The 15,310-nt window shown below is 39.9% G+C and overlaps 1 protein-coding gene across 1 annotated transcript in view; it reads left to right on the top strand.

The window, feature by feature from the left end:
- Window positions 1-14,041, top strand: part of LOC141111709 (uncharacterized) — an 85,737-nt gene extending 71,696 nt beyond the window's left edge. Inside the window, 18 exon segments of the mRNA XM_073603854.1 lie at window positions 815-1,116; window positions 2,716-2,890; window positions 2,984-3,231; window positions 4,040-4,223; window positions 4,308-4,650; window positions 4,848-5,026; window positions 5,118-5,193; window positions 5,261-5,370; window positions 5,455-5,486; window positions 5,580-5,757; window positions 7,243-7,347; window positions 8,615-8,655; window positions 8,769-8,894; window positions 8,977-9,075; window positions 9,162-9,290; window positions 10,501-10,540; window positions 10,867-10,990; window positions 13,526-14,041. Coding sequence (XP_073459955.1) covers window positions 815-1,116; window positions 2,716-2,890; window positions 2,984-3,231; window positions 4,040-4,223; window positions 4,308-4,650; window positions 4,848-5,026; window positions 5,118-5,193; window positions 5,261-5,370; window positions 5,455-5,486; window positions 5,580-5,757; window positions 7,243-7,347; window positions 8,615-8,655; window positions 8,769-8,894; window positions 8,977-9,075; window positions 9,162-9,290; window positions 10,501-10,540; window positions 10,867-10,990; window positions 13,526-13,985 — 2,951 coding nt within the window. The 3' untranslated portion in view covers window positions 13,986-14,041.
- The last annotated feature ends 1,269 nt before the right edge of the window (window positions 14,042-15,310 follow it).

Raw genomic sequence — 15,310 nt, 5'->3', positions numbered from 1 at the left:
CACTCAGCACGGATCAGGGAGATCCCCATCCATTAGATGTTAAAGGTACCGTCATGGAGTATCTCTCGGCAACGAAATCTATCAGAAAGTCGGAGAGCCTCCTAATTATCCCACATGGTTTCAGGAGAGGTCAAGCAGCATCCTCACGCACCATTGCTTCATGGCTAGTAAAGACCATCAAGAGATCTTACTCACTGAGTAACCATCAAGTACCTGAGGGCTTAAGGGCACATTCCACCAGGGCAGTGGCAACCTCCTGGGCGGCATATTGTAGAGTCTCGGCAGAGACTATTTGCAGAGCGGCTACCTGGTCCTCCAGGAACACTTTTATGTCTCATTACAAGGTGGATTCCGCCTGCTTATCCACGGTGGATTTCGGAAGATCCGTTATCCAGGCCAATTCCTCTATTCTTTGTTAAATAAACTTAGTTTGAATTCCCACCCAGTCTTTGCGAGTTACTCCCCAAAGTGTATGCTGCCATGATGCGACAGGAAAACGGAAAATTGTATACTCACCTTTCCGTAATTTTCCTTTCCTGTCGTATCTTCATGGCAGCATACAATCTCCCACCCGTCTAAGGTGATATATATACGGAGAATACTGGGCAGGGGCCACCTCTACAATTTATAGCTATGTAGTCCTATCAGGTTGTGGGGGCGGAGTCACAACCCCAAAGTGTATGCTGCCATGAATATACGACAGAAAAGGAAAATTACGGAAAGGTGAGTATACAATTTTCCGTTGTATTGCTGCATTGTAGCTTTCCTGACCTTTAGTTAATTGTTGCTCTAATTATTACTTCTTTGTTTTCAGGCAATGTTCTGTATAACACAACAGACAATGAAGGCTGGTGCTTCTACGCACGATGCAATGAGAAGTGTCAGGTAGAGAGATACAGTGAACCTTGTTCTACTGCGCCTACTGTGTCAAGCAGCACCAAAACTGCTAAAACGGTGACTGTTAGCACTGACACTACTATCACCTCAAAGACAATAAGCACAACAAAAATACCTGCAATAAGCACTAAGACTGCACAGACGAAGACTTCAACATCAAGTGTCAGCTCAGCGAGCACCCCAACTCCTGGCTGTAGTGCAGTTATGCCTCCAAGAAAGGTAAGGGTATACCTAGTTTTCATCTGTAACATCACTTACATGCATTTGGAATTGAATTGCAAATTATTGTTTATGTAAACCAAAAATAATAAAATAGGGTCCTGCCAGTCCAATAGCCCTAAAAGCTCTGTACGTGCTTCAAGTAGGCATATGTAAGCACTGTATAGAAATACTGGTATATTAAGTACTACTGGCAATGCATGACTGGTCAGACACATAGAAGACTGTGATGGTCAGTGTATAATGGAAGAAGTCACACATTCATAACCTGCACTCAAATCCCATGTTTGGCCTGCTGGGTTGCTACTGCCAGAGCAGGTGATATTAGTCAAGGTAAACTTGGTGAATACATAGAAAATGAATTATAGAAATATTGGGGGGAACTCATTTTGTGTTGAGCTTGATTGTGTGCTGGGTCATTTTTGTATTTCTCAGTATCCTGCTACGCCCTTGTTCTCCTTTCCTATACTAGTTGTTATAAATGGATCTGAGCAACTGCCATATGCAGCTGTATTGGGAGAAACATAGTCTTCTCGGATGTTCAAAACTGTTTTTGGGACTATATTCAGCCTTTAAGGATAACTTTCAACAAGCAGGGTTTATATAGCAGGTTTAGCGCAATAGCCCATCTCCAGGATAAACAGGGTATCCCACCAAAGAAAAGTGTGATAATTCGCAGCAGGTTCTACTGTTATACCAGGTCAGTTTGGTGGTATTAGTCCATGAAGGGTATTCTTCTGTTCAGTTGCCCATTGTTACAGCACTGACACCCAGCACATCCTGCAATTAGAACAAGGGTTCTTGTAGCTCTTGCTTTCAGTTACAGTGCCATCTTTAGTAGTGTAGGCAATTTTACCTATTTATCTCTGCATCCCTTTGAGCATTGGATAAGAAATATGGCATGCAAGTCAACAATGAATACAATAACCCTTATAATAACTTTACTTCTATTCTAACTCAACAGCAAAGAACCCCCCCAATCCTACTATAACAACAGCAAACATTTTTGTGGAATGGCCACAATCTCATATATATCCTTCTTGAGATTAAAGTGGTATTAAAGGTTTAGCTTTTTAAATAAAAAAAAATAACAAACATGTCATATTTACCCATTCTGTGCAATGGTTTTGCACAGAGCAGCCCCGAGCCTCTTCATTACAGGTCCCCTGCTGGTGCTCCTGGCCCCCCCCCCCCTGAACAGTGCTCCCAATAGCAAGCCGCTTCCTATGGGGGCACTGGTGAGTTCCTGCTCCCAAGCCCTGCTCTATGCGTCCACAAGACACATAGAGCTGTGGCTCGGTCCCACCCCCACTCTCTCCTCATTGGCTTACTGGCTGTGATTGACAGTAGTGGGAGCTGATGGCTCCCGCTGCTGTCTCAGCCAACGAGGAGAGGGAGTCCGGGGACAGCCGAGACTCCTGAGAACATCGCTGGATCGAGAGAGAGCTGAGTATTGGTGGGGGGCAGCACAAAGAAGGTTTTTTTCATTGAATGCATGAAGGTAAAAAACTTCAGCCTTTACAATCACTTTAAGATGAAGTTCCTGCAAAATAACAAAACGGTGAAGGTGTCAATTGTAATTCTTTTTTTTCCCCACAGGTGAATGAAACATGGATGATAGATCAATGTACCCATGCTACCTGTATTGGTCAAAACAATATTGTCGTAAACAAAAAAGAGTGTGCACCAGTTAAAAACATGGTCTGTGCCAACCGTTTAAAGCCCAGGAAAACATTTGACAAGAGTGGCTGCTGCTATCAGAACGAGTGTGATTGTGAGTCCTACAAAGCAAAATTCTTTTGCTGCATGTAATGATTTAATTGATTTGCTGTAGCATTTGCTAAGTTCTCCTTTTTTATGCCCTTAGGTGTCTGTGGTGGTTGGGGAACATCCCATCATGTCACCTTTGATGGTACCTACTATGCTTTCAACGGCCAATGCACATATATCCTCGTTCAGCAAATCACTCCAGTCTTCGACCACTTTCGGGTTTACATCGATAATTTCGCTTGTGACCCCGAGGACCCATCTTGTGTTAAGTCCCTTCGTATTATGTACAATAATGACATGATCGTCCTGACCTCTCAATCTTTGATCAACCGAATAACAAACAAGGTAATCAATTCCACCTTCTAAATAGTTTTGTAGTTTGACAAACTGTAAACCTATCATGGTCATTTGCTGGACATTAAAGTGTATGGTATGGCAAAAATAATACATATGCAGTATATCTCTCCAATATATACACACAGAAAAATACCTGGTGATGTGCCAAAAATGCACTCAGCTCCTATTTTCTTGTTGTTGGCTGACAACATAGTATTTTTGTGGTATTAGCTCTGCCCAAGTGTATTTTATTAACATACTAAATCTCTTCCCACTGCCCTCATCTACACAACAGAACTATTTTTTCTGTAGTGAAGATAGAAACTGGTAAGGCTATTTAGGCTCCTTAAATTAACACTGGAAGTGTGCACAGGACACAGGACAACTCTGATCAACGGGTATTTTTTACACAGATATAAAAAAACATGGTTTATTTCAAAGACTAAGGCTGGCCATTCAGCAAGAACCGGCTGAGAGTCGAACTGTCTATAAGCAGGCTGAATGTACCAAGTTGATCGAGGGTACAACCAGCCTGTCGGATTTTACTTGCGATTATTGTTAGCGGCTGCTATAGCAGCTAGGAATAATCACTGTCTTCTCCTGACTGAGATGGCTTCCCCTGCCCCCCCGTGGTTGCAGGAAATAAATTTGTGCCATCTATGGCCTGCCTAAAAGGTAGCAAATTAGAAATGTTTATTGTTAGAGGTAACATACACTTTACATTTCAGCCAGTATATTTTTTTTCATTTCAGGTTTTGTTATTTATTACTCAGTTACTTTTCCCTTTTTATCTAACATTTTTGCATATATGTTACAGATTTACATCAACAACGAAAGAGTATACCCAGCAATCAACAAAAACGGTATAACTATTACATCCTCAGGCATTTTTATGGTAGTGGAGATACCGGAACTTGGAGCATACATCTCCTTCAATGTTCTTAGTTTCACTGTCAGGTTGCCAATCAACAAGTTCTCAGGCAATACTGAAGGTCATTGTGGTAAGTCTCCAAAATGTTGGATTTGTTCTGTTTGTGCTGCATTATATAAACGGTCATACTAATAAATGCACCTAATTTCAATAGGAAAGTGTTCTAACAGTCAAGCAGATGATTGCATTTTGCCTAACGGACAGCAGGCTTCATCATGTACTGAGATGGCAGGACATTGGGGAGTACCCAATCAGGACTCGTCATCATGCAGTTCCATCACCACCAGTGCCCCCACTGTTAGTAGCCAGCCAACATTATCTTACTCTCCCCTTCCATCCACATACTTCTCCTCACACTCATCCAGTGTACCTCAAACTCTACCAACTATAGTTCCATCAACGGAAGTGTCTCTACTTCCATCAACATTTTCCACTGAGGTCCAGAAAACAGAAGAACCCTGCAACACCCCTGAAGTCTGCAAGGTTATTCTGAGCAGGTGAGCTTTTTTTTACTTTAGGAATAATTGAAGTCGTGTAAAGATTTGGGTAAAATTGAAAATATGAGGGAACCATGCAATAAATGAAGACACATTATAACAGCGTTGTTAAAGCCACACAAGTTATTGTAGTTGACTTTGACGATTGTGCTACACTGCTTTACACTAAAGCCATTAACTTTTGGAATTTTCAATAGTGTCTTCAAGGAATGCCATAAATTTGTACCACCAGAGCCATTCTATCAAGCTTGTGTTAGTGATGGCTGCACCAAAACAGAAGGCGAGGTTTTGTGCGCCAGTTTACAAAGCTATGCTAGGCTTTGTGGAATTGAAGGTGTCTGCATCGACTGGAGAGATAGCACTAATGGCGCATGCCGTAAGTCATAAGAACCAGTTATGCTTTGCATTTAAATTGCTAGTTTCTTGCATATTACACAAATAAAGATAACTTCTTTATCTTTGTACAGCCAAGAACTGTTCCTCACACCTCATATATAAACCATGTGGGCCTGCCGTAGAACCCACCTGTAACTCTAAGTAAGTGTATTGTTTTGCTGCTTTGTTGGGATTTTCTTTTGTTTTTTGCTCTAACTTCTGTTTTCAATTTTAGGTACAATAATGATTTCTATAACAAGACCCAAGATTTCTTGGAAGGATGCTACTGTCCTGAGGGCACTACAAAATTCAACACCATATCAGACAAATGTGTAACCAGTTGCGGTATGTTGTTTTCCATCTAGTTAAAGTATTCAGGATCGAATTGACTGCTCTGCACAGTTATAAATATACTCTCTGTTCATGCAGGATGTACTGGCCCAGATGGAATGCCTAGAGAGGTAAGGAATATAAGAGTTATAAAATCGGAAACAAATATGTGGCAGATAAGACTGTGAACAATGTAGTATGTATTGATGTTCATTTACTTACAGCCGGGAGAAACATGGGAAAGCAACTGTCAGACCTGTATCTGTGATAATGCAACAATGAGTGTGCAGTGTGCAGCAAAATCCTGTCCAATGTCTACTCCTGCATCCTGTACTGAAGAAGGATCTATGCCGGTTTCTGTACTCGACTCATCTAACCCCTGCTGTCATATCACAGAATGCCGTAAGTACAGCGGTGGTTGTAAATTCAAATCATAGTGAAAATGTACCAGTAGCCAGACTATTAAATCATTTACATATTCTTAACAAACATTAAAAGTACTTTCAAACAAGTCCCCAATCACCTCTCTAGCTGCTTGTAGGGTAAAGTAATTATATCTCAAAGAACCGAAAAGTTTACAGCAAAGACTCTAAAGTCAGTTTCAGTCAGTTTGTAATTTCATAGAAAGATCTGCTATTAAAGATAAAAAAGAAACATCTGCTGTTTGTTTTACATTAGGAATGTTGGCAGGCTGCCAAGATCTGTTCTCCATTAAAGTATATGTAAACCCTTGCTTTGTAAAACAATCCATTCAGTTTAAATTCAAAATGAAAGGCATTGTATATGTATATACAATATGCAATGTATATACAATGTATTATGTATACGTATGAAAAACATTATGAATACAGTTTTTGCCCTTTTTTTAGAAGTGAACACATACCCTCTGTTCTCAGCTGTATAGGGAGCTCAGAGAGCTGCGGGAGGAGAAACAGCAGAATACTGATCTTCCCAGTGAATGGCTGTGCAGAGGAGTCATGTCAGCAGAAGTCTGATCATTGGAGGAGAGTAGGCTGAGTTCTAGCACAGCTAGAAAACTGACCAGGGTGCTCTCATGCCTAGTGTGGTCAGTTATTAATAGGAAAGCAAAGGGACTAGTAGGAACACCAGGGATTTCACACAAAGGAAGTAATGAAAAGTGAACAGGATATTTTTCATACAAGTACATGGTACAGCAGGCACATATCAGAAATATGAAATGTTGGGTTTACATATTCTCATTCTAGGGATGAGTGAATTTGCATTGATTCCATTTTTGCAAATCTTTCTCAAAGGTCAAAAACTTTGACATGAACCCCTCTAAAATGTTCATAAGGGGGGGAATCTTGTTATTCGATTCCACCCATTTTTAGGGCTAATAAGCAAGCAAGCTATTTTCAAACAAAATGCACAGTAAGCTGGGCACTGCCATGGGGTACGTACCGATGACAAAATGAAAGAATCAGAATAAAACGTTGGTTTCCCTACAAAGGTCTAACACAAGCTCAACAACATGGCTGCTGGGAGCCCCCTTCTTAACAGAAGTGTTGGGTTACCCATTTTTTTTTTAATTATTGACTTGGATAACTCAGCTGACCAGGTAAAAGGCTATAAACTGCATTATAAATTGCTCCCTATTTCTGGTTGCAAACCTTTCAGCTGGAAGTTCGGGATTTGAGAACCCAAACTTCATTCCTACTCTTCCTAGAAAAAAACTGATATAATTTTGCACTTTGAACATTAATAAATGAGGCCTTGTTTTAAAGTGTTTTTAAGAAATATGGACTCCACAGATAAATTGAAATGGCAAATCCCTATCACAGATAGCATTTGTTTATGAATAATCTTGCTGTTTCTCCATTACAATGTATAGAGTGAATGATCAGCTGTTCTTCTTCCTGCTAACAGGTTGCAACATCAGTCTGTGTTCTGATGTAAAAGCAGTTTGTGAGCCTGGCTATGAAGCTGTGCTGCAGATGAATGCAGGAGGTTGCTGCCCAGTCTACGAATGTGGTAAGTGATTGTCTCCTTTCTCTAACACAAATATTGAGTTTCCTGTATTATGAAAATAGTCTGTTTAATTTATATTATATGTTCAGTCATTACCTAATTGTGCAAATCTCCCACTCTAGAGCATTCCCCGGCATCATGTGTTTCCTTCACCATGTTCCTATAGGGAGAAACCGTTTTCACTATTCAGTGTGGCTTGTAAAATTCCTAAAGAGGCTGCTGCTGGGAGCTCAGTTTATGTAGGCATGGCCCTAAAACTACATCTACCCTCAGTGAGGTTGATCTACTAAAGGAAAATAGACTGTTAACTTTGCAAGGGAAGTTGCACTTTGCTTAGAGTGAATGAAATTAATCTCTGGTGGCTTCCATACAAGCAAAGATGGTGTATCCTTTAATTTTCCTTGCACGTGAGTGGATATTCTTTACAATGTGACATGTAACCACATTCACTAAGCTTTTGGAAAATTCTCATGCAATGCAAAACTTTACTTGCAAAGTGAACATACTATTCACCTTTAGCAAATCGACCCCAGTGTGCGGACTGGCTCTTTGGAGTCCAGGCAACAGCATTATTTTGCTGGATAAAAAGACAATGTATGCAAATAGAGTAACAAAGGTGGGGATAGGTGGAGCTCTGTAGTTTAGCAGGCAGGAATTACAACCAGTGGAGGCTGGTGCTGGAGAATTTTGGGGTGGGGGGCTGCAGACGGGCCCCTCCAGGTCCACACTCACCCTACGGCTGAGCCCTCCAGCGGGCATGGCTCCCCTGATGCCCGGCTACACAGCTTCTGTGTTGACCCGGTCTTCTTTCCGGGTTCTGGGTCTTTGGCCTCCTGTCCTGATTTGCCGGGGCGGGAAGCTGGAAGCTGATGGCGAGTGTTGATTCACTGGTATTGCAGGGTGGAAGGTGCTCTGCACCCCGAGGACAACATGAAACAGGCCACTTGGGGTCTCGGGCTCTGGTTACGTGCTTGTGAGGGGGTGATGGACCTGGTGTAGACCTGTTGGTTCAGCGCCCTGCACAGTGCATGGCCACACACGAAGCAAGGATTGTGCGGGCTGGGGAGGGCACCACTTGTGGACCGGCCGCCACTGATGGCAACACTGGATAGGAATTTAAAAGCATACTGGAATATTGGCAGATCCACGGTTATTTTTTTCTTCTTGCTGCAGTTTAAGGGATAAAGCATAGGTGTACCTGTATTGGATAGATGTGCTGAATATGTTTTGTTCCCTAACATATACATTGCTTTTGATTATTTCTCCACAGTTCCAAAAGATGTCTGTGTTCATAATGGAACAGAGTACCAGGTAACAAAAACTATAACTCATCTCCTCTGTACCAGCCTTAGTTGCTTATATTGCTTTCTTTAGATGTACTTTAATCAAATCTTTTTACTTTATTATGTTTTATCATGTTTTAGCCAGGTGGAATTGTTCCTTCTTCAAACCCCTGTGAAATGTGCATGTGTGATGGCACAATGAATATGACTTTGGAAATGCACAATATAAAGTGCACTCCAGTTTTGTGTAGCATCAAATGCGCAGAGGTAAGTCTCAGAAATATAACATACTCAAGATCCTCCCTGGAAGCTACATTTTAAGTTACAATCCCTGTGTTGTATCCCCTAGGGCTTTACTTACCAAGAAGTTCCTGGACAATGTTGTGGAACCTGTGTACAGACTCAGTGTGTCATGGATCTTCCTGATAACTCCACTTATCTGCTTAATGTAAGTGCTGTAGATTTTAGGCTATGCAAAACTTTTCAGATCTACTGAGGATTTATTGCCTATACATCTGTTTGTATTTTTCTTAGCCTGGAGAAACCTGGTCACATCCTGGAGATAACTGTACTGAGTATGAATGTGTGAAAAAGAAAGGCAAATTATTGCGTGTGGCATCCAAAAGATCATGTCCAAAGATCAACCTGGATGACTGTGTACCGGTAAGCATTGACACAGCGACAGCTTGAGAGCATTTGACTTATTGCCAATGCAGACTATTCACTTAGCAAAGTGAGGCTGTGTTTACTTCAATTATCCATTCATGTGCAACCAAAAACTTTTTGTATTTCCCTTGCACTTTATTGAGCATTCAAAGTGAACACCGCTTCATCTTTCTTTAGTAAGCTAAGCGATCATTCATTTTGCTAAGTGCACAACCTCTACTCCTTAAGTAAATCAATCCCATTAACATGAAGTAAACCTTCAGCTAATTATTATTCAGTTTGACACATATTTATCAATGATTCAATTAACAGTCACAAAAGTAAGGCTGGCAATACATTATATAACTTTCTTTTAGATTTCCTTTAGATTTACCAAAACCATATAATATGAGGTCAAACCTAAATGCTTTCAATTGGTATGCAATCAGGATGGCCCTTGCACTACATAGCTATAGGTAAATCTATAGGAAATTAAATAAGAAAATTGTATAATGTATGTTTTTTGCAGAACGATCTTTTATCCAGTCACCATTCAGTTCTTTATATATTTTGCCATTGAGTTTTGTAAATGTACAGATTATTTATTACATACAATAAATAATTTTGATTCATTCAATCAACATCTACTCTTTTATATATATATTTTTTTTACATACATGGCAAATTAGTTATTGAGTTACATTAAATGTCAGTAAATATTTATTGAAACTATTGTGTTAAAAATCAGCACTATTCCATTTTAATACAACCCAATAAGTGATTTCTAAATGTTATACAATTTTCTCCCTTCTTGATGTCTAAGGCGGGTCATACACAGCTCAAACTTTGGATGATTCAACCAGAAGTTCCTGCTGAATCATCCAACATTTGAACTGTGGGTGGCCCTGTCAACACCACCAAGCTTGACAAACATTGATATAAAAAGTGAAGGATCCGCCCCTGCCAGGAGAACATAGTGATCATTGCTAGCAGCTATAGCTGTTAGCAGTAATTGCATGTAAGAATCTGACATGCTGGTTGTTCCCAAGTCGATCAATGCTCATAGATGGTTCGAATCTCAGCTTGTCCCTGCTGAACCAGCTGAGATTTGACCATCTATGGACAGTTTTAGTGAGGATGGAAAGATTTATCTGTATATTGCTAGCCTAATAATAAACACAGTAATAATCCATAAGCTCCAATACTACTATCATTTCTCTCTTTTCAGGGAACAATTGAAAAAGACAGTAAAGGATGTTGCCTAACTTGTAAGTATTTTATCTGGCTCTATTCAATATTAGGGTGTTTCAAGAGATATATTTTATCAATGCTTTACAAAATGTTATAAATACATTTGTAAACAGATGCCACACAAATCATAAAAATAATAGAATTTGGTGTTTTTTGTTACATTTTTTATGAACAAGAACCAACTCATTTGAAATTATTTGAATGTGGTGATTATCAACAAATAATGTATTGCTAATGTATAAACTATTTCTTTAGAATGTCAGACAGGAAAAACACACACGGAAAGGATCGTCATAACAATAAATAGACATTTACATTCAGATTTTACTGTTATTTCATCCAGGTGTCCAAGAAACAACCAAGTGTCAGAATGTAAAGACTGAGGAGATCATCCTTCAGAATGGCTGCAAGTCTCTGAAGCCTGTAAACATGTCCTATTGCAAAGGGAGGTGTGAAAGCTACGCCAGGTATGTTGATTGCTAATGAGAAGAAGATACTGCTGTGTAGCACACTGTATAGTTCAAATATAATTAAAGGCAAAACTTTTTTTAGTTTTGGATTGAGTGGAGAGGGATTAGAACTCCTGTCAGTCGTTATTGCTGTCTGTGCCCCTGTTATGCCGCGTCCAGACGGTCGGACTTTCCGACGGGAAATGTTCGATGTGAGCTTGTTGTCGGAAAGTCCGACCGTGTGTATGCTCCATCAAACATTTGCTGTCGTAATTTCTGGCCACAAATGTTTGAGAGGAGGGTCTCAAATTTTCCGCCAACTTCACTTTGTTGTCGGAAAGTCCGATCATGTGTACACAAGTCCGTCGCACAAAAGCTCACGCATGCTCGGAATCAAGCAGAAGGAGCCACACTGGCTATTGAACTTCCTTTTTCTCAGCTTGTCGTACGTCTTGTACGTTACCGCGTTCTCACGTTCTGAATTTTGGGCCAACATTTGTGTGATCGTGTGTATGCAAGATAAGTTTGAGCCAACATCCTTCGGAAAAAAATCCACGGTTTTGTTGGCAGTCCGATCATGTGTACGCGGCATATGAGGGATTCACCCTCTCTATTTGTCCTGTTTACCATTATCACTGTGAGTGAAAGTAAAGAAAATGCCAAATTTTGTGTTTTTCCCAGAACAGGAAGAGTGGGGATATCTTCCAATGGGGACACTATTTCTGGTGACCTAGATGACAACCAGGGATTCCCTCATTTGAGGAATTCACTAGAGGAATTTTCTCTCACTTTATGTTTTGGCTATGGGTCAGAAAGTAAAGAGCAATCTCCCCAATGGGACACAGATGGTAAAAATAAACCTGACAGGGGTTATAGCCCTCCCTAAAGCCTGGTACACACTAACATTTTTTTTATCTTGCAACTCAGCTGTACTAGTACAGCGATCTCCCCCCACTGAGCTGTTGTGTTCTGAGATGGGGACCCCCACCAGAGCACTCCGCGTTTGGCTGAGAGTTCTAATCCGTTGCCGGTCAGCCGACTTCTGTTGGACAGACCAACATATACATGGGCCGAATGTCGGACGTTTTTTTTTGAACCAGCAAATGTCTCCCGACATTTGGCCCTTGTGTACACGGCTTTACTCTATCAAATAAGAAGAAAAAAAAAGTTTGCCCTTTCATTTTAATTTAAGCTCAATCACCAGGCCCTTGCTTATTTACCATGTTTAAAATAAATAGAAAGTTGGGTACATTTACAAAGAAAATTGACAACACAATCACATATAAATCAAGTTGTCTCTTATTTTGAAACGTGTCACATTTTCTGAGTATTTGGAACCCCTGCAGCTGCAATACTTGGCAGTAAACTGTGACAGGTATGCAAAGTTTTGAAAGAGAGTTATCACTTGAGATGACACAGATTTTCACACAAGTGGTCAGGGGCAGGTTTCATTGTATTGAAGTGCTACTGTAGAGCAACAAATGGAAAAAATTATTAATCATGCTTTCTAAATATAATGAAACTACCCCATAATCTGTCTCACTGCTCCTGTTTAGCAATTTTTTGCTGTGCAACGGAATTGGTAAATGTCCCCTGATTGTTTTTATGCACTTATAAATGCTACTGCCTATATGTACATTTTTGCCAATAGTTTTGTCATTGTCCTCCTATGTTAAAAAGACTGAGGCTCCAGCCGTTTGTTCATGTGGTTCATGCTCCACCCCCTATGAGATGCTTGAACCCTCTCTTAACCCTCTTTATTGCTTAAAAATCACACTATCTTCAAAAATACATGAGATCAATGACTGACTGAGCTTTCTTTTGTTTCTGTTTTTATGACAGTTGCATCTTAGTCTGAGTTATGTATAAATGCAATGTTTTTATTTAGAGAATCACTGAGGCCAAATTAAAATGTTACATATGTCTGTACATGAGCTGATTACATTAAAACAGTGGTGAACCCCAAAAGCATACATGTAATATATTGCAGCCTACGATTCTTTAGATGTAGTGCTTCCATTCGTTTTTACCTTTTCAGTCTAAGAACAATTGCAGCAAGTACACATCCTGTGAGTTTAAAAGAAAGCACAAGGGGCTGTATCTTTATTTTGTAAGCTACTAGTCCCATTAATCCACCAAATAACAGAGATGAACAAAGACAGACATGTTTAAAGTTCAGTCTGTTCAGTCTGTGTGACTACCATGGCTGCCTCTATTGATACAGTGGAGAAATAATGCATAATAATGGCATTAAAATCTTGGGCGCTTTAAATTTGATTGTCTTGTACGTGCTCAAAGGTCTGCCTAATCATATGACCATTGTGTTTGGCTCCTGATCTTTATTATAAACTGAGAGCTCTCTTTGACAGTTCAGTCTCTTAGCTGGGAGCAGGCAGTGAGCACCCAGTTGTGCCAGGCGAGCACAGTGGGCACCCAGTTAAGTCACACTTGGTTTAATGACTGGACAACGCTTGTTTAATTGAATTTTTTTGTACATGTACTGAAAACCACGACAATAAATGAATGCTAAATACATATTTTGTTTATCTTCAGGTACTCAGCAAAATCCAAATCTATTGAGCACAAATGTAGTTGCTGTCGGGAGACAGAAACAGAAATAGTAACCATTGAATTAGGCTGTCCGAATGGTAATATAATCAACTACAGCTTTGTTGATATCAAGAAGTGTTCCTGTGCTGTTTGCAGTAAAGAAGAAGAAGATGGAGAAGCTTCTTATGTGACAAACTCTATACCTCAAACCACTGTAAAGGTAAAGAAGGCTACAAAGCCGACCAAGGACAGCAAAGGTCAACAAACAGAGAGCAAAGAATCAGGATCAGAGTCTATCGAAAACGAAGAGCCTGACACTAGCTCAGAGGAGACAAATAAGTCTAAGCCAATATCACAGCCAGGTGGGAAACAGGTAACAAAGCAAGTAAAACAGAGTCCAAATACATCAAAGAAATCCACAGAAATGTTGAAGAAAAGCAATATGCCAGGAAATGGAAAATAAGTAATATGTAAAAAAAAATGAATCTTTTTTTTTTTTCTAATTAATACTTGATCACCTAATCGAAAACAAGAAAAATATACAAAAATGTTTCCTACTTTAAATGCTGGGAATTCATTTAAAGCTTGGTTAAACCCCCAAAAAATCTAAGATATTGGGGCTTACCAGTCCTGCATTCTGGTGGCTGCATTCATTTTTTTCCTTAATGTTTGCCTGCTGTTACTGCAAATAACAAAAGGTGGCTACACTCCTCCACTGCAGGTGTGGAGGGGGCTATTGTTGTCCTCTAGGCTGGACACCAAACATTTCTGGCATAGTTCATCTCCATTATATGGTGGATGAGGAAGTTAGTAGTTTTTATTGAAAAATAGGATTCTTTGTGTTTTCAGTTAAGGAGGAATGACACGGGGCATTGCATTTTTGTACTTTCTGAAAATTTTCTTAGCTTAGAAAAGGAAATGCATCAACCACATCTAAGGACTGGTAAGCTGCAATATATTACTTTTTGTTCTTCTATATAACCAATGTAATTAAACCTTATGACTAAACTTATTGTACCTAAATTATGGCATGCTGGGTGAGATTTCTTTGTGAACAATAATGTCTGTACTAAAAAAGTCGTCATTTATATTTATAACGTTGATTAATAAACTTATTTTGAGCAAGTTACCCTATTGTTTTTTTATGAAGGTCAGGTGTAATTTGAACTTATAATATGTCCGTTCTTAGGAGCCACTCTTGCTTTATCTCTTCAGCTAGGGACACAGTATTTTCCACAGCCAGGCACACACTTATGCCCCATACACACGGTCGGATTTTCCGACGGAAAATGTGTGTTAGGACCTTGTTGTCGAATATTCCGACCGTGTGTAGGCTCCATCACACATTTTCCATGGGATTTTCCGACACACAAAAAATTTTGAGAGCAGGCTATAAAATTTTCCGACAACAAAATCCGTTGTCGGAATTTCCGATCATGTGTACACAAATCCGACGCACAAAGTGCCACGCATGCTCAGAATAAATAAAGAGATGAAAGCTATTGGCTACTGCCCCGTTTATAGTCCCGATGTACGTGTTTTACGTCACCGCGTTGAGAATGATCGGATTTTCCGACAACTTTGTGTGACCGTGTGTATGCAAGACAAGTTTGAGCCAACGTCCGTCGGAAAAAATCCTAGGATTTTGTTGTCGGAATGTCTGATCAATGTCCGACCGTGTGTATGGGGCATAAGGCTCGTTTCTTGAATAATCAGTCTAGGTTTTGGTTGTTTTTGATGTTTTATTTGAGAACTTGGACAGGGAAGGGTAGATAGTGGGATACTCCA

This window comes from Aquarana catesbeiana, linkage group LG11 (assembly GCF_042186555.1).
Source record: "Aquarana catesbeiana isolate 2022-GZ linkage group LG11, ASM4218655v1, whole genome shotgun sequence".
NCBI classification, from domain to species: domain Eukaryota; kingdom Metazoa; phylum Chordata; class Amphibia; order Anura; family Ranidae; genus Aquarana; species Aquarana catesbeiana.
Note: the sequence above shows the minus strand (reverse complement) of the source record. Positions and strands in the feature narration are given on the sequence as shown.